This window comes from Embiotoca jacksoni, unplaced genomic scaffold (genome assembly GCF_022577435.1).
Source record: "Embiotoca jacksoni isolate LCO1_2020_lvr unplaced genomic scaffold, fEmbJac1.0.p SCAF_10, whole genome shotgun sequence".
NCBI lineage: Eukaryota > Metazoa > Chordata > Actinopteri > Embiotocidae > Embiotoca > Embiotoca jacksoni.
In genome coordinates, this window is record NW_027185230.1 from 12,644,867 (window position 1) to 12,671,197 (window position 26,331).

Below are 26,331 nucleotides of genomic sequence, written 5' to 3' on the forward strand. Positions count from 1 at the left end.
CAGATGGTCCAACTGACACAGTGCTGCTGTGGGAACCCCCCCCCCCCCCCCCACTTCAGCTTCATGCACATGTTCAACCCGACACACACACACACACACACACACACACGTCACTCAGGATGTGACCACACGTGAAACATGATCACAGTCTGCTACTCCCTTTAGATGGAGCTGGACAGAAACATGATGTCACAGGGAAGCTGACCTTTGACCTTTTGGACATGAAATGTCATCACATCATCCTGCAAGACATTTGTGTGAATTTTAGTCATGATTAGTGAATGAATTCTGCAGTTATGTGAGGTCACAGTGACCTTTGACCCCCAGACTCTAATCAGTCCACCGTTCAGTCCGAATAAACGTTTGTGCTAACTTTGAAGACATGGGGTGCTATCAGATTTCTGGTACAGGTGGGCGGGGCATAGTCTCCTTATGGTCCAAAAATGGTCAGTTCTGGCTCCTAAAAAAATGGCCTAAATGTCGAACTTGAGGCTTCAAAAATGTATTGGTGATGTCATGGCGGGTTACTGCCTGGGTAATATGACCATCGGCATGTAACTGTTAGCGTTTTATTCGGGTTTGCAAATAAAACAGCGACACATTGCGAAGAAATAATTTCAAAAATTATTTTACTTAGAAATTTCCCTTTGCTTGAAAAACAAACAAAGCATTTTTATGACAAAGACGATCATAGAACATGAAACCAATCAATATTGATCAGAATATTTGAACCGGCGACCTCGTTTCCAAAGAGGATTGTTTGAAATACAGTTCGTGTTTCACTTGGTTCAGATTCAGAGAAAACATTAACATGGATGTTTCAGAAGCACCGTTTCAGACTTTAAACTGTCGAACAGAACAGACGAAATATCCTCCACTCATCAAACTTCATTCTGATTACACTTCATCAACAGATCAATTCATCTGATTGGCATCAGTTAGAACTTCAAACGTAGTGTTCTAATCAGCGTCGTCAATAAGAGATTATCAGGCGTCTGGAAGCATCATGTGTTTGATCAGGAAAGTGGGTTTTAGAGCCTCTAAAAGAAAACAGGCTTTAAGTGAGCCGGAAGGACAGGAAATGTCACAATAAAAGCATTTTAAACAGAAATAAAAAAGGAACAGAAGAACAAAGGAGAAAAAAAGTCCACCCAGGAACACCAGAGACGCTCAGCACTCGTCTGGATCGTGACCACGGACGGGCCCACAAGAAATGTCAAAATACAGAGAGACACACAAAAAAGAAAAGAAAGTATTAATTACTTCTGATTGATATTTTTCAAACTGAGAGCAGAGGAACTTTAGATCCGTGTCCCCATCTGGTCCTCTAACCGGCCTGCCAGGAGCCAGTACATCGTGTCATTCACCACTTCATTCATTTACATCCAAACATCTTGCCCTGTTGTGGCGATTTAAAAACACAACGTGCAGCTTCTTGTTCACCAACAACCCTGAAGAAAAGTCCCAGTTCTACAAACTCATCCCAAACTACAGCCTTTTGAAAATCAGACTAACGGTGGGCCAACGCTGCTGGATGTTAGCGTGCTAATGTTAGCTGACTAGTGTAGCGGTTTCATTCATGCCACAGCAGCATCAAAGTATGAACACAGACAAATGCAACAATAATAAACCTAAAGAGACGCTGATCAGCTGTTAGAATAAACTTGAAGCTCTTAATTGGTCCTTAGTCCTTACTCAGGTCCTCAGAAATAACATCTGCTTCTGTTGAACTTGGACATCTCTTCAGGCTGCTGATGTTTCAGTGATTTAGCTCCCTGAACTCTCTGCCACGTGTCACTGACCTTCTTCCTCCCTCTCTACTCGACACATTTATTGTGACCGTATTAAACCCGTGTGTTAAAAGAGAGGAACCCGGAACTGGACTGTGGATCTGGACTCTGGATCTGGTCCTCTGAACTATGGTATTGTCAGCACTCAGGAAGACGTATAGAGGTGAAACCCGCGGGGACAGAGCAAAAGGCAGCCGTGTCATCGGTCAGACTCTGACGAGGAAGTCGAGGCAGAGGGAGGCCGGGATGTGCAGCGTCTCCAGGCTGAGCGCCGACGGCGTGTACGGGAAGAGGACGGGGAAGGTTTGCTTGGTGTCCAGCAGCAGCTGAGGAGGGTCGTTCCTGTCCTGGAGACGATTCTGCACAGAGACAGGAAGACAGTAGTTACCATGGTAACAGTGGATAAGAAAGAAGAGGGGGAGGAGGAGGAGGGAGAAGACGAGGGCTCACCTGGATGTCTCTGATGAAGGACACGGTGACTCGCTCTTCGAACTCATTCAAAGGAGTGTACAGGTTCAGGATCTTCACCATCTGCAACACAACACATCGACAGATCAATAACCTGATCACGTTTTTATTTATCATTCGGATATATTGATCAATCAGCTGATTGGCGGGTGGTCAGACCTGCTGCGTGGTGAGGGCGGAGCACAGCGAGCAGATGGCCTCGGCGTCCTGACTTGTCTTCTTCTTCACCTGCAGCAGTTGCGCCGCCTGAATGACCGGCTCCAACGACGCCGTGGCTTTACTCTGATACAGGTTGTTCCCCCGCAGCCACTCCTCCATCTGACTGGTGTTATACCTGTCAATCAATCAATCAATCAATCAATCAATCAATCAATCAGTAAATCAACGTTCTGATGTTCTGAGGGACGCTGCAGATTTTCCAGTGTTCTGAAGCTAGACAGCTTGACAGCCAGCAGTTGCTGTATGTTAGAAAGGTGCGGTTCTGAGATGACATCATGGTGACATCACAGGGTTTACATCAGCGCCAGGGCGGGTACCTGAGCTGCATGCCGGTGCTCCAGGAGCAGACGTCCTTACGCAGCAGCAGGTTGTTGAGGGTGATGGCGTTGATGCAGTGGAAGAGCTGCCGCACCACCTGACCCACGATCTCGGGGTCCAGACCGTGGTCCCGCATGGTGGCGTGGAACTGCCCCAGCTGCCGGATCAGCGCCTGCAGGGTGTAGCTGGTGGGGCCGCCGGCGTCCGTGTCCATGCTGGACGAGCGGTTCCTGTAGCCCATCGGCTTCATGCCCGCCAGGCTGGGGATGCTCTCGCTCTCCAACATGGCCGACACTGGGCGGGGACAGACAGAACAGTGGGGTTTGGTGGAGATCCGGACCTGCGGCCCGCCTCGATGCGTCTGACAGGAACTCACCGATCATGGGCTGGATGATGCCCTCGGCCACCCGGATGAGCTGCTGGTAGATCTGGATGGAGAGGTCGCTCAGCACCTGGCGGTACTCGGCCAGGTCGAAGTTCTTCAGGCAGTGTTCGTTCTGCTTGGCTGTGTTCTGAGTCATGAACGCCTGAAAAACAAAGAGAACCGCGCCGATGAGAGCCGTCGCTCGCATTTTGAGTCTGTCGGACCGGGTTCCAGGTGTCACCGGGTCCGGGTCTCACCTCGTCCCCGCTGTACTGCTTCAGGCAATGGAGTAGCCGGCTGGTGTTGGCCAGCCAGAAGGACGTCATCTCAAAGTCCTCGTTGTTCTTCTGCAGACACAAAAACGAAACGCGTCAAAGTCGGAGAACACGCCTGTCGTCAGACCGGTGGGCGGAGCACTGACCTTGAGGACCTTCTTGATGGTGTTGATGGAGGAGGTGAGGAGGGACTCCACCTTCTGGTCGTCGTTGATGTAGTCAGCGTGGCGGATGCACATGAAGAGGATGTAGGCCGGCAGACATGGGACTGTGGCCGACACGGAGCTCGGCTGGATGTCTGAAAACACACGTTAGTATGTGTTAGTGTTACATAAAACGTGTTACATAGAACACGCTAGTCTTCGGCGGAACAAGTTAACGTTAAGTAAAACGCGTTACCTTACAGAGAACGTGTAAACGTTGCGTAAAACGTGTTAGCGTTACGTAGAACATGTTAGCGTTACATAGAACAACGTACGATGCATTGTACATATGATGCACCTGCCCGAAAGCCAGTGTACCCGTGATGCTCTCCATGTTAGCTGTGAGCTCTGCAGCGACACAGATGACCCTATCTGACGTGTGGGCGGGGCTTCAGCCAGACCATGATCGGTGAGAAATGCTGCCTTCAGGACAAACTCGGGGGACATTAAACCCACATCATGCCAGCGCTCTAGGCCTCACCGTTGATCAGAGTCCTGATCAGCTGGCCTTCGTCCTCCTTGTAGTACTCCAGCATCCCCTCAAAGTCCTTCTCCTTCCTCTGGACCGTCACCTGGCGGATCAGCTCCGGTTTGGACCGGCTGATCTGAGCTGCGGCCTGAGAGCCTGAAACACAAGACACACAGATGTGATCGGTGAGCTGCAGGTCCACAGATGTGATGCATCTGTGGCTCATTCAGTGGCCTCCCCGGTACCTTCCAGCTCCTGGACTTTCTTCATGTAGATCCGGAGCTGCTTCTTCAGCTTCCTCTCGTTCTTCTCCAGCTTCTCCACCAGCTCCTTAAGGTCCTGCGGCAGAAGACGGAGCAGCGTAAGAGAAAAAAAACGACGAAAACCGAGAAGGAGCCGCCGTCGTCGTCGGGAGTCTGACTTGTCCTCACCAGGTTGTCGTTGGTGAGCCGGGTAATCTCCTGCTGGATGCTGTACTCCACCTGCGCCTCCGGAGACAGCGACATGGTGTAGTTCAGGATCTCCTGCTTCTTCTCGATGTCGTCCTTTAGCAGCTCGATCTGAGTGTTTAGCGCCTCCAGCTCGTCGGTGTGCTGCCGGGACTGAGTCTGCAGCTGCGTCTCCAGCAGCCTGCGGTGCATTAACGTGTTACTGGGACACAAACAACAACAACAACAGCAAAAGCAAGAAGAACAACATCATAACAGCAACAATACAGAGAACACAACAACACAACAACATAACAACATGTCAACAGTCTGCAGCTGCGCCTCCAGCAGCGGACCACCGACGTGTACCCGAGACACAGACAACAACAACAACAACACCAGATGGAACTGCACACCAGGAGCTACAGTTTTAGCTGCGGCTGTTTGTTCTAACAGATGAAGACTTTATTTCACCGTGCAGCCAGAGTGTGAAACATCCTGGGAACCACATCTTACGCGGAACCACCACATGTCCCTCTACGACAAGTCTGCAGCTGTCTCACTCATCAGAATCGAAGGATAGCTGCTGAACATTCAAACCCAGGAGTAAGATGGAGATTCATGGTTTCATGTTTCACACTCTGGCTGCAGCATCATCACCATTATCATCATCATCACCACGGTGAAGAGCTCAGAAGAGCAGACGGGGACAGACAGCAGAAGCAGAGACAAACAGAGACCTGGCCACTTGTTTGAGACCCTGGTAAGCCAAACCCAGCTCTCCGTCTTCGTTCAGGTACCACCAGTCCTGATGGTGACTGTGAGAGGAGGAAGAGGAGGGCAGAGAGGAAGAGGAGGAAGAGCCATGCAGCCAGCAGGAGGCAGAGCAGAGGAAGAGTTAGTCAGCACACAAACACAGGAACAACGACGCGTTCAGCTTCGACACAGAACCAGGTTGGTTAGCGGTTACTAACATGGTCAGAACATCACGAGACACAAAGAACGACCAGAGGAACCCCGAATCTACGAACTGTCCCTTTAAACGAGACTCTTGAGGACAGGAAGTGGAGACACTTACTTCTTGGACTCGCACAGTCCACGATAGGCCCGGAGAGCCTCCTCTGAGTCCACCGGCTCCATGTTGCTGTTCTCTTCAGGGACTTTCGTGGTTTCCTGCTCGACACAGAACCCAGAACACTTGTCAAGAACCGACATGACGAACAGATGCTGCAGCTTCAAAACCTGTGACTTCCTCCTGAGCTGCTGTCATAGGGCGTGGGACTTGGGACCCGGACCAATCAGAGCGCGTCATTGTTTGAAACTCACCCTTTGCTCCTTTTCCTCTAGCAACTGGGCCGTGCTGACGATCTGAGTCCGGAGGATAAGCACCTCCTCCTTGCGGGCATCCAGCTCCTCATTGGCTGCCTTCAGCTGGCTGAGCAGCACGTTGTAGCCGTCCTGCAGCTCATTGGATGAGTTGTCCTTCGACGCTCGCCCGGCGATGGTCTTCCTCAGCTCGTTCAGGTCGTTCTTCAGCTTCTTGTTCTCTGACTCGAGCTCCTGTCTCTGCGGACACACAGGTTCAACTTTGACCTTTGCCCCTTTTTGTCACATCGCATCAGCTTTTACTGGAGGCTCGGACTGGACGGTACCAGCCCGGCAAGACCGAGACCGGGCCCCCGCCTTCCCGATGACATCATGCAGGCCCTGAAAGATGCTGAGCTCTGATTGGTCAGTTATCAGTGTCATGTGTCAGAAACATGTCAGTCTGAAATCAGATCACCTCGATCAGCGGCGTTATTAATCCAGAGGACAAACAGGAAGTGCTCACAGTTTTTACCTTGAGGTTGTTGTAGGCGAGGTCTGCTGTCTCCTGGTTCGAGGTGGGACTCCGAGTCTCCGAGCCCTGCAGGAGACACGATGACCTTCATGAGCATCAGAGACAAACTGATCCTGTCCGATACATCTCATTGGATGAGGTCACCCTGCTCATTGGATCTGATAAATCTTAGTGATGATTGCACCTTGCGCTTGGCGAGCTCCTCCGTCTTGTCCACAGCGGCCTGCAGCCTCTTCCTCTCCTGCTCCAGCTCCCTGACTCTCATCTGCAGCTTCATGAACAGACTGATGTCCATCGCAGCCTTCTCCACTCCCAGCTCCTGCAGCACAGCACACAGTCACTGCCTCCGCCCGCCACTGCCATGCACTGCTGTTCACGTTCTGGAGAATAAAGTGCAAACACTCACCTCCACCAGCTGGATGGAGTCCTCAGTGTCTCCGACCTCGGAGGTGGAGATGGAGGGGAAGTTGGAGTCGGAGCCCAGGCTGCTCTGATTGGACGGATTCCTCCTGTGTCCCGGGTGGAACTGCAGGACAGACAAGACCGTTTCAGGAGGTTCCTGTTACTCTCCAATTTAAACCCTCTGACACCTCCCTGCGTCTCCACCCTGCCTCAACCCTCTGAGACATTAAACAGGTTGCTTCGTAAGGTCAAAGGTCACCTTGGTCAGAGACACCTCCTCCTTCAGGTTGTCGTATCTCTGCTCCAGTCTGGAAAACTCTTTGAGGAGGTTCTGGTAGCGCTGCCTCTCCTCATCCAGCTCCGCCTGCAGAGTCACACTGCTGACATTCTCTGCAACACACACACACACACACACACACACACACACACACACACACACACACACACACACACACACACACACACACACACACACACACACACACACACGTGTGTCAGTGTCCCCCTGTTGACACCAGGTGTGTCCTCCAGGTGTCACTGTCTCACCTTCAGAGCTCTTCGACTGCTGCACAATCCTTCGGTTTATCTCCTCCTTCTCAGTCTTCAACAGAGAGTTCTCCTTCTCCAACTCCTCCACCCTCTGCAGGACACACGAGGAGACACAAACACACAAACACAGAAGTGAAAACATGTAAAGTGATCATGGGGCAGCAGGAGGTGACAACAGAAGAGATGTGAACCACTGATCGGTCTTTCAGATTCTTCTCGGAGAGATTTAGGAACGTTCTCTGAGAAAAGACAGGAACGTCTTATAAAAATGTTCTGATGATGAACACGGCTCCTGTTTGACTCCACATGTAAAGACTGAGCTGCAGATCATCAACGAATCAGAACAGAGAACATGAAAGAACAAATCATCCTGCGTGTCACTGAACTTTAGACCAATCAGAACAAGCCTTTGTGGTCACAGAGGAGGTTCTGCAGCCGCCATGTTTTAGTCATGTAACGTTGTCACATTCTGGACGTGTCAGCTATCGTCGGACAAAGTTTCTACCCATCATGCACTGCTGCAGGTCTAGCAGGCATGTGTCAGCAGCGTGTTACAGCTCACCTGTTGCAGGCCCAGCTTCTCGCTGCTGTGCTCCTCCTCCAGCCTCTTTGCCTGGGCGTGCGCCTCCTGCAGCTCCTTCTTCAGCCGCTCCACCTCCTCCTGCAGCGACGTCAGCTGACCTCCGTCACCCTGCTGACTGCGCATCTGTTCCAGCACCTTCTGCAGCTTGTTCACCTCGGAGCCCAGAGAGACGTTCACCGTCTGCAGCTGCACGTTCTGCGATCGCAGATCTTTGGACTGACACGCAAACACACGGGTTACCATGGAAACCATCATCAAAACACAGGTTACCATGGAAACCATCAACAACAATTAATCAAGACACAGGTTACTACCATAGAAAGCATCAGCACCCTCGTGATCAATACACAGGTTACCATGGAAACCATCGACACCATCATGATCAATACAAGGTTACCATGGCAACCATCAGCTACACAATCATCATCAATACACAGGTTACCGTGGAAACCATCAGCTCCGGGATGATGGTTAAAATTCGTATCGATGAATTCTTTAAAGGAGCAGTTCAACTTTAAACGTAATAAATAATGGTGTAGACCGAACACACTGATCGATATCGATCAGCTGATTTTTTTTTCAAACTGTGTCCCTTCAAAATAAGAGTAGCTGCAGTGCTATGCATCACCTGGTCGTCCATCTTCCTCTGCAACTGCACGATCTTGTTCTCCATCCCCGTGTTGAGCTTCTTCAGGTGCTCGGCTGACCGAGCTTCGATCTTCAGATGTTGCAGTTGCCGTTTGGCGCGCACGCGTCTGAACCCACACTGGATGACGATGGCTGCGTTGCGCGCCCGTCTGAACCGGATCCTCTGCAGCCAGCCGCGGACGCACCTCTGGATGATCATGGCCTTGTGGTGCAGCAGGAACTGCAGACGAGAGGTCACACACACACACACAACACAGACTCTTATTCATCCAATGAGAGCGGCCGCAGGGTCATATGCACTCCTTTAATTGGAAACAGTGCGTCTCCAATGGAGTCGACATGTCAACAACACAGACTGCCGTCCTCACAGAGATCATCAGCTGTCAACTCGAACAAACTTTTAAACAATATATGAAATGCTGTTTAATACATGTTATATGTTTAATTTATGTGGATCAAAGCAGTCTTTAACAGCCTTCGTCCCCTTGTCTCGGTTTACTTTATACATCCAATTAAAGAAGTTGCCTGAACCGCAGCCAATCAGATGGCAGATCAATAATCATAATGCTGGCGGATCGATCCCGATTATAAACTTCAGTTACTCCACAAATATTTCCGCAGATTGATTCACTTTTCTGTCGGCAGACGTACATCCGATGTCTGATGTATTGATTATTTAGTGTTTACTGTCGTGTTTTTTTGCCACCGTACCTCTTGGTAGATGCGGCGGGTGAACATTCCTCTGGTGAAGGCCTGGATGGTGACGGTGGCCCGTCTCACTCTCCGATAGGCCCGTCGGTCTCTCACCATGCGGTACTGCTTCTGACAGATGAGGGCGGCGCGGCTGTGACGCAGGAACTCGGCGTGCCTGCGGGACGACAGCAACACTCCTGAGCGTCGAGGTGACGACCCGACCGCCCCGCTGCCTGATGGGGAAATGCAGCTCGGAGGTGTGAAATATCGATCAGAAACCCGAGTTTTTGACTTTGAGTCTTGTTGTGATATGAAACAGCAGCTTTTACAGCAGGAACGATCAATGTGGGATTTGTGGTATGTGCTACTGAACAGATGTGTGACCACACTTTCACTCATTTGATCCTAACTCCGAAGCTCCTCCCTTAACTGTGAGTACTGAAGTCTGCAGTTCACTCACACACAGTGTGTTATTTCAGTTCGACCTGTCGGACAGACTAATTGCGTGTTGTCAGTACACGAAAAAGACGCAATTATAAAAACCCAGAGGACCTGGCTCAAACAAATAAGATCTGTTAGTTAGCGTTAAAACTCGCTTAAGAAGTAGGTTAAAAGCAGGTTTAAAAACGGAGCGGCAACTTTAAGATCCACATCTGATGACGAAAATCCTCAAACCTGTTAAAAGTTGAGTTAAAAATAACAAACACCTAAAACCGATAAAAAAAAATAAAATCAATAACAAATGGACTAAAAACAGGTAAAAATGTCAATTTCCGAGAGAGCAGTTTGACAGGTAGGAAAAGACAACTATGTCCTCGCTGATCAACAATTCTGATTATGATACTGAACCAATCAAATCTGATGGTTTTACATTTTCTGATGAGGAAAATAATAGACAGGATTGATCAGTTTTCTCTCTCTCTGGTCCCTGTATGTTTGTAGTATGTTTGCTCAGACAGCAGGTGCAGTTTGATGAAGTCGTACCTGCGGGCCATGTATCCTCGGCCGTATCTCTGCAGCGTGATGGCAGACTTGCGGATCTTGCGGTACCGAACCTTCTGCAGCCAACCTCGAACCGTCTTCTGGATCTTGATGCAGGCCGCACGGAACTTGTCGGCCCGGAGCTTTTCCAGGTACGCCACCTGCCCCGCCCGGAAGAAGATCTTGGTCTTTCCGAACTGGAACATGTCCGACTCCTGAGAGACAAACGGATCAGATGGTGAGCAGGAACCGTAAAATCGGGATCGCTGCAGCATGAATGGGCAGAACATGTGGAACAGCTGATCTGTTGTTTTACTGTCGGACCGGCAGGTTCTACAGTCGGCCTCCGCCTCGACTGATTTGTGGACATTTGCGCCACCAAAGACAACTCTCAGACACGTCGTTTAAATCCTGAATTATTTTGGGTTTGATTCTTCTTCTCTGCTGGAAGTGATTATATAGAGAAAAAAAAAAAACGACTCAAACATGAGGAGCTACACCTGTAGGGGGCGCCAAAATGACCTCATTTATGTTTGGACTCATGTCTGCAGAACTGTGTGGCCGAGAACGGGAATTTTTTTCCATGTCAGTCTCTAAATTTATCTGCAGCTTCACCTCAAAAAAGTTGAACATCTTTTCTAGATTTGCTGAAAAACCTTTGTTTAACGTCTCCTTAGTAACAGCCAATCATCTCCATGACAACAGCCAATCATCACCTTAGCAACAGTCAATCATCTCCTTGGCAACAACCAGTCATCGCCATAGCAACAGTGAATAATCTCTTTAGCAACAGGCAATCGTTGCCTTAGCAACAGTCAATCATCTCCATAGCAACAGCCTGACCAAATTGTCCCAGATTATCTTTTCTGAAGTAGTTCAGGAAGTTTTGACACGAAGAATCTACGTCAAAACTTCATACGATTCTCATTCTCAGAGTTTAACACGCTCGGTTTTTAGGACATTCTTTTTATCTTTGTTTATTTCTCCTGGGCCGTTTATTGGCTGCAGCGGACTCGTATCTTCGTGGTATTACTTAATGATTTATTTTGGTGGGAGAGCTATGTTATTTATTGTATTGATTTGTAGCTGCTGATATTGTGGAAGAACTGAGATGTCCTGTGATCCAGACAGTACGAGAATACCTTCTCACCTTGATCAGAGTCTCCAGCAGGTTCTTGCACACCAGCTTCTTGTTGCCCGACATTATGTCGGACTTCTTCATCAGCACTCGGTACCTGCTGAAGAAGTCGGGGTACGTCCACCTGCAGAGTCACAGACGGCAGCTTTAAACCTGCATCACGTCACATCACATGACATCTGATCATCCACTCTGAGACGCTGATGATGAGGAGGACAGATGATGAAGGACTTCCCTGCTGCGACGATATGAGGGGCTGATGAGGACTAACCTGGACGGGTATCCGGCCGCGCTGATCCGGATCGTCTCCAGGACTCCGCAGGCTCGGAGCTGCTGCACCGCTCGCCGCGAGTCGAACCTGCAAACGACAGAGAAACACGTCAGCACCGACCTCACCTGGTTCAAAGTCCGGCCGCGGCTTCCTTCCTACCTCTTCTTCAGCATCGGGAACGCGAGCAGCTGCAGTGTCGGCTCACCGCTGACAGAATGAGAGTCTGACTCAAGACATGTGACCGAGGCCCGTCACCTGATTTAATGGCCCTGACATAGGAGAGTCTGTCAGCAGACCTCGGACACTGAAACCATTCAGAGCTGCTGATTTGATCAACTCCGAGGGACCTGCAGCCTCCACCCACTGACCACCAACCACCAGAGGAGATGCTGGCAGTATGTTAAAGTGCAATACCACTAGGGGCTGGTTCCAACAGACTCCCATTCAAAAAGCATTAACTTCTCCCCTGAAATACAAAGTCAGTAAATGTTTTCCACAAGTCATTATGGTGTCATTAGATAAACTCCCTCCTTCTGATCAGTGTTCTGGTGGTCCTTTTGGAAATAAATATTGGGACTCAAACACAGCTGTGTTTGGGGGCGGGGCTGTTTGATTGACATGTCTGTGGTGCAATCAGGTTTCTGCTCTTAAGTAGGTGGGGCATAGTGTCCTGGAAGACCTGGAAGCTATGTCCGCCTCAGGGCTGCAGGACTGTCAGATTGAAGCACTGACCATATTCGGTCACTGTGCGAGCGACCACTTCCTGTCTGTAAGACACCGAAGGACAAGAAGAAAGAACTTACGAGAAGGCCTCCTTTTCGTCGTTGGGTTTGATGCAGCGGACGTAGTGAGGCGTCGTAGCGTTCAGAGTCTCCATGAGGAGATGAAGAGAACTGCGGAACTGAGAAGCACAAAGAAACCAACATGTTAGAACCAGCAGCGGGAACACAGATGCCCTCCTGCAGAGGGAGAACCCACCTGGTGACCCACGGTCTTCCTGTGCTCCTTGTTTTGAGTTTTGGCAACCGACTTGGCCGCTCGGATGTTAATTTTGGACGACTTGGAGGGGACGGCGTCGCCCTTCTCTTGGAACAGATCGGCAACGAGCTGGAACTGAGAGAACAGAACTTAGAATTAAGAAAACAAAGAGACCAGAGAACCAAGAGAACAGGCAGCTGGTTCGGAGAGGTTCAAATACGACACAGAACAAAAGTAACGTTACGCAGCTGCACAGGAACAGAACCAGGAGGAACATCCACACAAGGTCTGCTGTGACGGAGGCCTTTTTTTATTCTGACAAACTTCCACAGGAAGTGGAACTGAGAGCTTTAATGACTGCACAGAGTCCTGGTTGTGGTTCTGGTCCTGGTTTCCTACCTGGCTGGCCTTCAGGATGTTGATCTGCTCCTCGTAGACGGTGTCTCGGTTCTTCACCAAGAAGCCTTCACACTGATACTCCACCTGCGTAGACGACACCGTCAGTGATCCGAGCTTTAACCAGAACCTCGGACGGCTAGGAGAACCCGATAGAGGAATCGAGACGTCCTCCGCTCACCTGATCAGCAAAGTGTAGGATGATGAAGGACGTGTTGGACATACGAGGTTTCTGGAAGTGAGCGCTGCTGCCGTGCTGCTTGTACAGCTTCTGGGCCCAGTTCTGATCCGTCCCCTTCGGAACCTGGACCACAACGAGACCATCAGATACAGAGACAGACAGAGACAGAAAGACAGAGGGGGTCCGTCCCCCTTTTCTGGCACATTCAGGTAGTGTTCTGGTCACATGACTGGTTTATCGAAGACGTCCTGACAGCTGGACTCTGAACACAAACCCGTCCAATCGTCCGTCTTACCTTGCACTCCTCGTCCAGCAGGTCCAGGATGCCGAGCCGAGCCTCGATCAGGTCGATGCAGGGCTGGTTGTCGGAGAAGTCGATCAGAGTCCAGGGGATCTGCTCCTTCATGTACTCCTCCTGCTCCAGCTTAAAGACATGCTGAGAACACGGAGAGGACACGGAGAGGACACAGTGTTTACACCATCGATCGGTTTTGATCATTGATCATCGATCGGATCGATTACTGACGACTCACAGAGTTGAACTGCTGCTGCAGCTTCTCGTTGGCGTAGTTGATGCAGAACTGCTCGAAACTGTTCACCTCGAACGTTTCAAACCTGCAGAACAAAAAGCAGCCTTCACGAGACGAACACTACGTGTGAGGGTCACGGGAGGGTCGCGGGAGGGTCACGTACCCGTAGATGTCCAGGACTCCGATGAAGGAATGCTGCTTGGAGGAGGTGTGCAGCGCGACATTGACGTGCTCCACGATCCAGTCGAACATGCGGGCGTAGATGTGCTTGGCGAGCGCGTGGCGGGCGTTAGCCGCCTGCTTGCTCGACATGTTCTTCACGTACGTCTCGGACGCCGTCACCAGCTTCCTGTGGCAGAGCCAGTGCTCCATCTGCTGCATCTCTACCCCCAGCAGCCTACAGAAGTGCTGCAGGTGGAGGTCGTCGGTCTGCAACGCAAACACACACCGTCAAGAGTCTGAGGGTCCGCCGGCGGACCGACGGCGGGCGGCGACCTACCGAGATGTGACACGACTCGCCGTCTCGCTCTGAAAAGATCTCGATGTTCCCGAGGTGAAGGATGGAGGCAATGATCCGGAAGATGCTGCTCTGACTGCTCTCCTTCACACCTGGATACACACACACACACACACACACACACACACACACACACACAGGTCAGTGTTACATGTGTCTATATGTCTGTCTGCTGGACACCTGTGGACAGACCAGGTGGACATTCTCATGTCATAGGTGGAGATTCAGAGTGGACGTGGTTCCGTCCTCACCGAGCATCGTGAAGGCCTCTCTGGTCTTTCGGAAGTCTTCGGCGTCGTTCACGCCCTCGATGAAGATGTTCTCTCCTAAAGACGTGTAGACGAAGTCCTCTGCGGAGGCTGAGAGAGACAGAGGACAACGGTCAATACCTGGAAGTCCATTTCTGTCATTGAACCGAACACCAAACATCTGCTCATTTTGAGTTTGATGACGTCTCAGAAAAGTTGGGACAGGGGCGTGTTTACCACTGTGCTGCATCGTCTCTTCTTTAAACAACGTTAAAACGTGTTGCTGCCATCAAATTACAAATTAGCATAAATCTTTTATAAAATAACTAAAATGTATTTAAAGCTTCAGCTTTTTGTTGTCATCGGTCTATTTTCAATTAAAGTTTACATGATTTACAAATGAGCACATCATTCTTTTTTTTTTTTTTACTTACACACAGCATCCCAGCTCTTTAAAAACGGGGTCGAACGTCGGGACACTAATGATATGATTGATCCCTACTCTCTAACATCTGGACTCACTGAGGCTCAGCTCCTTGAACTCCGGTAAACTGCCGGCGGCACACAGCTGGTAGAAGATGTGATAGTTCCTCTCCTCCTCCGCCTGCGACACAAAACGACAAACGCGGCGTGAACAGACGGATCAAAACCGATCCGAGGGCGTCAATCCTGAACCGGCCTGACCTGGAACACCACGCGGGACTTCTCCAGCAGGTACGTCCGCATGTTGGCTCCGATGATGTGGAAGCGCCGGCTGAAGCCGATCTGGATGTACTTCCCGAAGCGGCTGCTGTTGTCGTTCCGAGTCGTTTTGGCGTTTCCAATCGCCTGGAAACAGAAGGTCAATTCACCGTCAGTGTCGCCCTGTCCTCTGCTGCGTGGCCGTCGACGGTCTGTTCCAAAGTTCTGGTTCAATGAATCTGTGTTAGGTGCAGGACCGCATCTGTCCTCGTCCTCTCCGAGACACGCGTACCTCCATGATGGGGCTGGACGCCAGAACTTTCTCCTCCACGTTGGTGTCGTTCGCCGACCCGCCCACCGTGGCGAAGAAGCGCATGGCGTACTTCGCAGAGACCGTCTTTCCCGCTCCGGATTCCCCGCTCACGATGATCGACTGGTTCCTCTCATCCCTAAAAAAAAAAACAACACAGAAGAATAGAGTCCATCGATTGACCTCTGTGATGTCACAGAGATCACATGACGTCACGGGAACACCTGCGGTCTCTTTCAGGTGTTTCTACACAGGACGTCAGAGTCATGACATCCTGACGACATCAGGCAACACTTTATAAACAAACAGCCGCAGAAACATTCTCCGCGAGGGACCAATAAGGTCGTTCCCACACGGACGGACGGAGGACAAACGCGTCTACCTGGACATCTGCTTGTAGGCCTCTTCAGCCACGGCGAAGATGTGAGGGTCCATGTCTCCCATGTTCTGTCCACTGTAGGCCCTGATCACCTCGTCCCCGTAGATATGCAGCTGCTCGTACGGATTGATGGCAACAAGGACGATACCTGAGAGACATGCAGAGAGAGACGTGACGTAAACACACAAACGTCCTGCAGACTTGATGGATCCGTGATTGGCTCGGCGATTGACGAGCTCACCGCAGTACGTGTAGATGTGGTTGGACTCCAGGAAGCGGACGCGCAGGTTGTGCAGTACCGCAGGCTCGTGCAGGTAACTGAGAGCAGTGAGATCGTTCTCGCCCACCAGGATGTCCGGGTTCCTTAGGAACGGAAGGGGGTTCGTCTTCGGCCCCACGGGGTACTCCAGGGGCTGAGGCAGCGAGAACCAGGAACCATCATCAATATGGGGTCAATACATGATCAATCGGAACCAACAAAGGGCCAGTAATCTGTGAGGAGGTATTGATCGTGTCTGACGTTACCGTCTCATCCTCCAGTCGCAGGTGAAGCACCGCCTCTCCTTCTTTGTAGTCTCTCGTGATCTCTGCAGCCTTCCACACATCGTCAGGGTCCGGGATCCAGACCCTGGTGAACTGAAACACACACACACACACACACACACACACACACACAATATCAATAAAGACAGTTGAGGTCATTTGCTCAGCTCTTTACTGTTATCTGAGCTCTTCCTGTCTGCTCCAGTATTACAGCATAGATCACATTTTGCAGATGAGGCCCTGGGGCCCCTCATGTTGGGGCCCCCTCATGTTAACGCCCCTCATGTTGGGCCCCCCTCTGTGTCCTGCTGTCGTGCTGCTGTTTGCGTGAGTCGGGTTCCGTTGGCAGGAAATCCTTTTAAGTGTCCTGAGATCACTGGCGTCAGTCAGCTGATCGCAGAAACAATGACATCACCGCCTATCTCTGATGCAAATCACTGTACCTGGACCGAGATGTTGTTTACATGCAATCGGTACAGGGCACATGACCGCCAGCCACCAATCAGCAGACCGGATGTGTTTGGATGCAGCAGGTGAGTTTTGTTTTTACTGATGATGAGTCATGATCAAACAGCTGGAAACTGATTCGACATGAAGCACTGAGTCTGTCCTTCATCATCATCATCGTCATCTTCAGAACGTCTCCTCTTCATCAACTCATCTGTCAAAGCATCAGTAGAGATGAAGGTGATGAAGGTGATTCAACAACCCAAACATCTGCAGTGCCGATTGGTAGGATATATTTGAATATTCAATAATCAATAAAGAAGATGTTTAAAATCGACCTGAGACGACCTCACTGATAACAGGAAACACGGCAGGTTAAAAAAAAAAAGAATCACCCTTTAAATACTCGTCTCATAACTGAAGAGATCGTCATTATAATCAATAATCTATAATCAATAACCAACGATGTGAAGAGTTCTGTTCTGAGAGTGGAGCTGCAGTGTACCGACATCCCTGAACGCCAGCTGTTCTGATCATCAACAGAAAAACAAACAAACAAACAAACATCTGCAGAGAAAATCTGAGCGAACAATGACGATCTGTGTATTGATCCGTGATTGGTTGGTAGATGACATATTTTGCCTTCGGCATTAAGCAAAGAAACACACTGCTGTTCATTCATGCGGCAGCGCAGCCAATCAGAGGAGGCCTGAGACAATATGTGTAGTTGTGTGTTTATCTGGGACACTGTCACAGAGCGTCCAATGGCTGAGTTCTGCATGTAGAGCCTCTGAGCAGGAAACACAGGCAGTAATGAGGACACACACACACAGTAATATCTAGGTTTTGGTGTGTCGCGTGCGAGCGTCTCTGCACACAGGAATGTGTCTTCGGTGGGGGAGGGGCCACAGAGGGGGAGGGGCCACGCTGCTTTCGATGAACACTGACAGACAGTCTGGAGCAGAAGTATGTGGCCACTCGCCCCCACGGTATTGTTGTTGTTCAGATCTGATGAGCTCCGCGATTCTCAGGCTGAGCAGGTTCACGGAGCAGACAGAAGTGGGCGGAGCTACAGCACTTCACACAGCACAGGTGAGCTGAGGCTCCGCCCAGTGATGTGTCGGCACAACCTGACCTGAGGGTCCCGTATTTCATGAACAGCTGACTTTTCAGACACCAGCAGAACTTGTGAGCCAGAATTACCCGCGGAAATTACCACAAAGCAGATGGAGCAGCAGGACCCAACATCCCACCCCCAACCTGACTCAGGATTATGTGGTCCCCCAGCAGGTGGAGAAGCTTTAAGTGGCCCTACTTACTGATGTGGTGTCCAGGAGGAAGATTAGAGCTGCTGCTCCAATCAGAGCTTCGCCTCCAGATAATCACACAACTGTCAGTTACACACAAACACACACACTTCTTCCAAACAATATCTGATGAGGTTTGGGGTTTTACGTTCTGCAGTGGGCGGAGCCTACTGTCACCAGAGCTGCAGCAGACATGGATCAATGAATCTGATCACCGCAGTGGAGCCACAGCACGCAGACAGGAAGTGTTTGTTTTTTTTAACCCTCGGTCGGTCTGAGAGGTTCGACAGCTGCCGCCTTGAATCGTGAAAACATTCATCAAACCGACTGACGCTGCAATAACAGACATGTTTGGCTCTTTTGTTTGTCTATTTGTCACGTTGACGTTAGCCGTGTCATGCGCGGCAAGACCAGAGATGTTTGCGTTTTTTAAGGTTATTGTTCACCAGAGAAACGATGATATTATTGGAACGTCCTGATTTTCCTGATGTAAACAATAAACATAGTGACAGTCACAGCTTTACTGATTCTGAGATCACAGGGGGCCAAACCGGCGTCACCTCCGTCCACACCGGCATTTCCTGCCGTGCAGCGACGTAACGGTCTCGGACTTGTTTGAATTTAGCGTTGCAGGTCTCTGACCCTGTCACGTCGTGTTAGCGTGATCCATGTCGTGTTAGTGCGAGCTGCCTTGTCTTAACGTGAGATCGCAAAAACAGACGACTGAAGAGACGATTAACGCGAGCCGGGTCGCGCGATATTCTGAAGCTGCAGGTCACAAAACCAGAAGCACAACATGACTCTACAGTCGGAGGTGATTCACACAGCAGCTGTCTCGTCCTGCAGCTTCCTGCTCGCAGCTTCCTCTCCGCAGCTACCTGTCTGCATCCTGCTGTTCCACATTCAGACTCCCTGCGTGAATCAGTGCGTTTAGATTTCCGAGCCGCAGTGAAGCCCTGCTGCTCAGCTTCTTCCATGGACCAAACGACGGCGTCGAATAATCAGCCGATTGATCAGCGGCAGGTCCGGGTGATGTCATCAATCACCTGTTCAGGCGTCACCTCACTGACGACACCACAGACACATCCGCGCAAACGCCGGATCCCACGTTTCCCACAATGCACAGGGACAGTCATTCGTCAGAGCCTCCCTGCTGAACAGACACACGACCATGCCTCCGCCCTGATGACATCACGATGACGTCATACAACCTGAACTTGTGTCCTGTAGCTTTAAGAATGTTTGTTGATAGAGTTGTTTTGTATCATGTAGAGTCTGTTTAAAGTTTAAACAGCTTCTATATGCCATATTCTAACCACAGCTTTCAGGATCAATCAATTCTCATGTGTGTCACATTGAGATAAATGACAGTTAGAATAATCAATCAGAAACTATTCAATAATCAATAAAGCCTCTCATTTTTTCAGACCGAAAATAAATGTTAAATTATTTTTGTTTTTACAGTTAAAATGTTTCACAGATCCGTTAATCGAAAAAAGAAAACAATGTGCCGGTTGATCGATGACGTAATAATCTGACAATGAGTGACTGAGGTTTTAAGTGAACTGAGAGATCAATCATTAATCAATAATGAATGATAACCCGACTGTATAGCCACGACAGCCTTCTGATTAATATTTCCACCCGACATGTAAACAGACAAACACTTTGAATTTATCATTATTGAAAAGGTTTGTTTTCCTGCACCTGTCCGCTCGGTTCACGCAGAACTCCATTCAAAAATAGTTCGTTTTAAACACACTGTACAGCGTGGAAGAGCTGTGATAACAGATCTCACACAGTGACCTCTCCGCAGCTTCCTTCAACAGTCGGCTCATATGATCCTCCACACCGCGGTACTTTTATTTATTTATTTATTTCCACTTTGGTTCACTCTCTCACTGCACCCGCCCCATCGGAACAGGTGATTCATCGTCGGAAAGTCCGAGTTAAATAACGTGAACTTTGGTTTGTGTGGAGTTGAATTTGAGGATCCGAACTTTACTGCAGGTGAATCCGGTCCAGTTCGGCCGGAAACAGACTTCTTTGCGGTGTGTTTGTTTCACACAGGTGAGCAGAGCAGAACTTGAACTCACCTTTGTGAACAGTTCGTTCACAGACATCGTCCCTCCGGTTCGAACAAATTACACCAATGCGGTCGGTTCGGTCCTGTTAAAGATCCATGTGAGTCCCTGTACGATCCGTTTGGACCCCTTTTAGCCCACCTGCCCGGCGGACGCCACAGGTGTCCGCGGAGTTTCGGTCACTTTGTTCGATGGAACTTCCGCAGGAAACTGCGTCCTCCCTGGGGCGGCAGGTGTACTGCGGTAATACTCCGGTAATACCGGTTTCTGAAGGTCCACACGTCAACCCACTGCCGGTCAATCGGCTCCGAACCGCGTGAAGTATCCACAAGTCCGGTAGAACCGGGAGCAGGTGGAGGGAGGTGCTGGTTCTTCCTGACAGCAGCTGATTGGTTGGATCCTAGCCAGGTTTCTATTGCACACGCACGAGCACACACACACACACACACACACACACTGACCGGGAGCTTAACATGAGTCTCCGGGCCCCACAGAGGGTCCAGAGCTAATGAGATGAGCCGAGCAGGCCGCTAAAACACTAATGTGGGCCTTGTTGGTTTTAATTTTACTTAACATTATTTAATGTATTTTATAGTGTACATTATGCCCATGTGATCAGACAACATTCAATGCCAGCAACACGCCATATCTGTCTTAGATGAATAATCAACTAACTTTACTCATGGTTCAAAGTGCTTTGTTTCACGACAATGAACCGTCCAACTCTAGAAACACAGTAGAATCAGTTCACACACTATTTAAACACAAATGTATGCTGGGAAACACCCCCCCCCCCCCCCACACACACACACACACCTCCTGTTGTTGGAAGTCAGTCGACCACAAATAGAAACAAATAGAATCAGAAACTAATTGATCTCTGCGTTTGATTTCAACCCAAACGAGGACATGAAAAAGGACATGAGTGGCAGACTGGACATCAGCTGCATGATGGGAAATGTGGGATCCAGTATTGTTGGTACATCGTCTTTGACCAAAGTTTTTCAGGCTCAGGTTAACACACACACACACACACACACACACACACACACACACACACACACACACACACACACGCGAACACATTAAAGCCTGTCAGTCTAAACTCTGGGATTATTTCCTTCAAACTTGTGTGTGTAGTGTTATCAGATGTTATGTAGTGTGTGTTAATGTGTGTGTGGTGTTATCAGACGTGTAGTGTGTGTTGATGTGTGTAGTTTGTGTTAACGTGTAGTGTGTGTTAACAAGTGTAGTGTGTGTTGACATGTGTACTGTCTGTTAACGTGTGCAGTGTCTATTATTGTGTGTAGTGTGTGTTATTGTGTGTAGTGTGTTAAGGAGTGTCGTGTATGTTGACGTGTGTTAACAAGTGTGTTAATGTGTGTCGTGTGTGTAGTTAATTATCAGACGTTGTGTAGTGTGTGTGTGTAGTGTGTTAACGTGTGTAGTTTGTGTTCATGTTTGTGGTGTGTGTTAACGTGTGTAGTGTGTGTTAACGTGTGTGTTGATGTGTGTGAACGTGGACAGTAACCACGGAGACGCTGCCTACTGATCAGATAAACTCTGCTGCTGTTCTCAGGTGATGAAGGACTTTTACCTCAGAGTACGGGTAGTAATTAGCAGCCATCCTTCATCAGTTCTGATCCGGACCGATCAGTACCTCCTTTTGATCCTCAGGACCGATCAGTACCTCCTCCTGATCCTCAGGACCGATCAGTACCTCCTTTTGATCCTCAGGACCGATCAGTACCTCCTTTTGATCCTCAGGACCGATCAGTACCTCCTGCGTCTGAACGAGACCGTCGCTCTCCGACGTGTCTGCTGAGGTGTTTCTCGTTCTCAGGTGACGCTCCACTCCCTTTCCACACCTGCTGCAGGTATGTTGACCTGCTCGGCGATCCACCCACAGCAGAATGACGATCCCGACACGGCCGGGAGGGACGTCTCTACAGCACAGAGTCCTCCTGAGTCCTGTCCTCAGTCCTCATCTCTGTCCCCAGTACTGTCCTCATCTCTGTCCTCAGTACTGTCTTCATCTCTGTCCTCAGTCTTCATCTTTGTCCTCATCTCTATCCTCAGTCCTCATCTCTGTCCTCATCACTGTCCTAATCTCTGTCCTCATCTCTGTCTTCATCTCTGTCCTCATCTCTGTCCTCAGTCCTCATCTCTGTCCTCAGTCATGTTGAAGATGCTACACATTCTCATCAGTTGAGACACAACCTGAATAATGATGATGATGATGATGATGATGAGAAACTTCACTGGAAACAAAAAAAACCACATGATGACACGACATCTGTCTGTGACAGCGAGGTCAGAGGCCAGAGGTCGCACACAGTGGAGGACATGATGGAGGACTGCAGGAGGGAGGGCACCTAAACAAAGAGCTACAGGACAGTGTGCTATCGGTCCGCCTCCTCTGATATCACACCAGCACGCCACATGATGATCCTTTCACAATAAGACACTCTTTCACAAAACAAAAAATCCCTTTCACAATAAAAACACCTTCAGTAAATAAATATTACCCAACCAGCTGCAGGCCGCCGCGGTCTGAGATGATTCACACAGCAGCTGCCTCATCCTGCAGCTTCCTGTCTGCAGCTACCTGTCAGCAGCTACCTGTCCACTGCTTCCTGTCTGCAGCTTCCTGTCTGCAGCCTGCTGTTCCACATCCAGACTCCCTGCTTGAATTTGGGGTCCGTCCTCGTGAACCGTCTCACCCCTCTGGTTTTAATAAAGGACTCGGGTCAGTCGGACTGACGAACAGTAACTTTATTCAATAATAACATGTGTCAGTTGTCTGAGTCGGAGGCGGAGTCTCTGGGGCACACCTGGCTCCATCTCCTCTCCTGAACGGATGGGGGGGGGCGATGTCGGACACGGGTCTGGACAGGATGTGGTCTTTCTTCTGGTTGTAGATGTGCTGCAGGATCAGACCCTGCTCCTGCTCCCTGTGCTCCTGGTCTCTTTGCTCACAGCGAAGCTGCAGCTGCTGCTTTATCTGCCCCCGTAGGTCGGCCTGGTGCAAGTCTGCTGCCCTCTGCAGGCTGGGAGGAGGCAGAGCGATGTCACAAACAAACAAAGGAAATAAACAAAAAAAAACCAGCAGGAAACAAACAAACAAACTGCAGCAAACAGCAGGAAACAAACAAACAAATGTACCATTTCTTCTGCTCCTCTTCCTGCAGCTTCGCCTCCTCCACACTTCTCTCCAGCTCCTCCCTCTCCTTCTGCAGCTCAGCTTGTTTCTGCAGGTTTGCATCCTCTACAACACACACACACACATATACATTGGTATGGTTAACTGGTCTGGTTCAGTACAGTTCAGTCTGGTCCGGTTCGGTTTGGTCCGGTCCTCTTACGTTTCTGCTGGACCTGCAGTTGGCGGCCCTCCATCACCTGGACCTTGAGGCGGTGTCGGGCCTCCCGCTGCAGCCGGTTCACCTGGTCCCGTTTGGTCCAGGTCTCCTTGAGCTTCTCCTCCACCAGCTGCTGCGTCTCCTCCTCCTCCTTCCTCTGCCGCTGCAGCTCCTCGGACAAATACTGACGGTACCTGCGCTGGTCCTCCTGCAGCTCCACCTGCAGCACACAGACTCGTCAGAAGCCCAGAACCACAACCAGCAGCATGAGTCCTCTGTGGTTCGGTCCGTGATACCGCTCTGGAGAGCCTGCTGGCCTCAGGTGGTTCCGTGTCGGACACACAGAACTTCTGTGTTTTTGTTGGAATCGCTCACATCATGTTATTTTGGATTTCACTCATTAGAATCTGTTTTGACTCAGTTTTTATAATTTGACCTTTGACCTGATTGTCTGCTGCTGAGCCCGATCAGTCACATCCTCAATCAGTCCAGCTTATCAGAGGTGTTCCTATTATTTTGACCACTCTGTTCACAGTGAGGCTGAACGTTAAAGAGGTTTGGTCTCAGACTGCTGGTCTGGAGTCAATATGATCACTGATTAACATCAGCTCACTGATCACACATCTGGTCAGCTGGTCAGTTTGTATAATCATTCCAATCGTGTCTATTGATCTGCGTGAAACCAGCAGAAACATGTGGTCAGTTGTGGGCGGAGCTCTGAGGTGAGCTGTGTTCTTCCAGGTGCAGCAGGTGAGGCGTTCAGGTGTGTTTACCTTCTTCTGAGCACTTTCTTGCTTCACGTCCGTTTCCTCACGCAGCGCCTGCTGCAGGATGCGCATGTCCAGCTGCAGCTCATCCTGCTGCTCCTGGGCCAGTCGCTTCATCTTCAGCCGCAAGTCCTGGTCCAGCTGCCGGCGCCGGATCTGCTGGTCCTGAAGCTTCTGTTGCTGCTGCTGCTGCTGCTGCTGCTGCTGTACCTGACGCTGCTGCAGCTGCACCACAGGAAAGAGGGGCAGGGTTCACAGCCAATCACAGACCTCCTCTGCTCCAACCAACCAATCACAGACTTTCTTTGCTCCTACCAACCAGAAACGTGTTCTGGACCTGAACTTGAACCTGAACCTGGACCTGAAGTTTGTGAACTCAACACTCAATCCAGGGTCGTCCTGACTTCAGTCCACAGACACTGGATCCTACATTTCCCATAATGCACCCGGGTATTCATCTTCGTGAGAGGACTGACAGCAACGTTTTGAATCTGTGGACTGACCCTTTAAATTAGCTTTTAAAGGATGAATATGATCTACAGACTGTTTATCTTCCTCCTCTAGACAACCCTTTGATGATGTCAGAGCTGTGTGATGTCAGAGTCATGTGACGTCAGAGCGGTGTGGGTATACAGTGTGATGTCAGACCATAAGGCGGGCCTCTTCCAACTTCAGCTCCTTCTGCTCCTCCCTCTGCTGCTCGGTTGCGTCCATCTGCCTCCTCAAGTAGCTCAGCTGCTCCTCGGTCTCCTCCCGCTGCCTCTCCGCCCGTAGACTCTCCCGCTGCTCTTTGGCCCGTCGGTCCGCCTCCCAGAGCTCCTCAAACAGCTCCTCCTCCTGCTGCTGCCGCCACCGCTCCTCCTCTCTGCTCCTCACCTGAGCAGCTCGCTCCTCGCACACCTGCTGCTCCCTCAGTTTGACCTGGACCCTGCGCAGCTCCTCACACTGATCCCTGCAGGACAGACAGACAGAGAGACAGACAGATGCTGTTGGCGGGACAACCATGTTTCATATTTGCAGCAGCAGCAGGGTTGCAGCAGTTGTCACCTGAACAGCTGCTCCAGCTTGTCTGACACCAGCCGCTGTCGTTCTATCTCTCTTCTGCCTCTCAGCATTTTGAATTTGTCTTTCATCTTCTCTTGTTTCTCCGCCGTCGTCTCCTTCTTCTCCTCCATCTCCTGCAGGAGCCGCACCTGCTCCGCCTCCAGCAGCTCCCAGAGCCTGCGGAGACCGACGGACGGAGACACGTAAAGTCCTCCGCAGTCAAAGCACAATGCGCGCAGCGGCGAAAGTGCGTACAGACGGAAGTAATCTGAGTAGAAGTACTCAGATTACTTACTCGGCCGTAATGCGTCTCGGCGGTCAAACCTGCATCGCCTGTCCTCGATGTCGGACTCGTGTTGGTTCAGAGCAGCTCGCACTCCCCTCGCCACGTCTCCTCGCAGGAAGCGCCGCTCGGTGCTCCGCAGCCACGACGCGTTGACCTCGCAGGCCCGCTGGTACTTCTTGAACTCCAGGATCTGGTCTTGGGCCACATCCTGCTTCCGTCTCTGCAGGATCAGGTGGTCCGGTGGCCTCAACGGGGGCGACTTGGCTATCTGTTCCACAGATACGAGTTTGACATTTACACGTGAGGCTCGAACATCGTCAGACTGACGAGGACAATCAAGTTTAAACTCATGAAGCCAAACGGGTTCAAACACACAAATAATAAACCCAGTAAACCTCCAACATCACCTTCATCATCTTCATCTTCCAACCTGGGCTCATTTACTCGAGCAGTCAGTGTACTGAAGTACAGTGTTGACATTTTTGTACCTGCAATTTATATTTCCTGCTTTATTATTTTAAAAGATTTTTAGAGTCGTAAATCTTCCCCATGTTTTATCTGATGACTCATCAGATTAAACTGGCAATTAAAACATGACGCAGCACATATTATGACCGACATGAAACATGAGG

At 50.1% G+C, this 26,331-nt stretch overlaps 2 protein-coding genes across 2 annotated transcripts in view; both read right to left on the minus strand.

The window, feature by feature from the left end:
- Window positions 1–638: 638 nt before the first annotated feature.
- On the minus strand, window positions 639–22,009 carry myo5b (myosin VB). The gene is made up of 39 exons (XM_069167733.1): window positions 21,838–22,009; window positions 16,385–16,495; window positions 16,101–16,272; window positions 15,863–16,007; window positions 15,463–15,619; window positions 15,174–15,317; window positions 15,012–15,093; window positions 14,493–14,600; window positions 14,224–14,333; window positions 13,888–14,153; window positions 13,728–13,809; window positions 13,490–13,630; window positions 13,195–13,317; window positions 13,017–13,100; window positions 12,618–12,752; window positions 12,443–12,540; window positions 11,640–11,726; window positions 11,381–11,492; window positions 10,234–10,445; window positions 9,268–9,424; window positions 8,537–8,776; window positions 7,888–8,124; window positions 7,323–7,416; window positions 7,036–7,166; window positions 6,781–6,900; window positions 6,559–6,693; window positions 6,375–6,440; window positions 5,861–6,100; window positions 5,613–5,707; window positions 4,538–4,736; window positions 4,352–4,445; window positions 4,119–4,262; window positions 3,581–3,732; window positions 3,417–3,506; window positions 3,172–3,322; window positions 2,795–3,089; window positions 2,418–2,592; window positions 2,241–2,321; window positions 639–2,149 (listed from the first exon to the last, which is right to left on the minus strand). Exons 1-39 carry the CDS (start codon window positions 21,865–21,867, stop codon window positions 1,997–1,999), a joined length of 5,448 nt encoding a protein of 1,815 aa, XP_069023834.1. The 5' UTR covers window positions 21,868–22,009; the 3' UTR covers window positions 639–1,996.
- cfap53 (cilia and flagella associated protein 53) overlaps window positions 21,874–26,331 on the minus strand; it is a 5,320-nt gene continuing 862 nt past the window's right edge. Inside the window, exons 2-9 of the mRNA XM_069160426.1 lie at window positions 25,738–25,967; window positions 25,417–25,590; window positions 25,018–25,321; window positions 24,376–24,594; window positions 23,606–23,822; window positions 23,406–23,508; window positions 23,031–23,290; window positions 21,874–22,127 (exon numbers count right to left, since the gene is read on the minus strand). Coding sequence (XP_069016527.1) covers window positions 21,874–22,127; window positions 23,031–23,290; window positions 23,406–23,508; window positions 23,606–23,822; window positions 24,376–24,594; window positions 25,018–25,321; window positions 25,417–25,590; window positions 25,738–25,967 — 1,761 coding nt within the window. The remainder of the gene's footprint in view (window positions 22,128–23,030; window positions 23,291–23,405; window positions 23,509–23,605; window positions 23,823–24,375; window positions 24,595–25,017; window positions 25,322–25,416; window positions 25,591–25,737; window positions 25,968–26,331) is intronic.

Bases quoted from the DNA above. Each gene is read 5' to 3' on its own strand.
- myo5b (XM_069167733.1), bottom strand. From the start codon at position 21,867: ATGGCTGCTAATTACTACCCGTACTCTGAG. The intron at 4,446-4,537 runs GTGAGGACAAGT...CTTCTGCCGCAG, and splicing joins GGCTCACCAACGACAACCTG to GACCTTAAGGAGCTGGTGGA. The intron at 2,150-2,240 runs GTGAGCCCTCGT...GTCTCTGTGCAG, and splicing joins CCTTCATCAGAGACATCCAG to AATCGTCTCCAGGACAGGAA.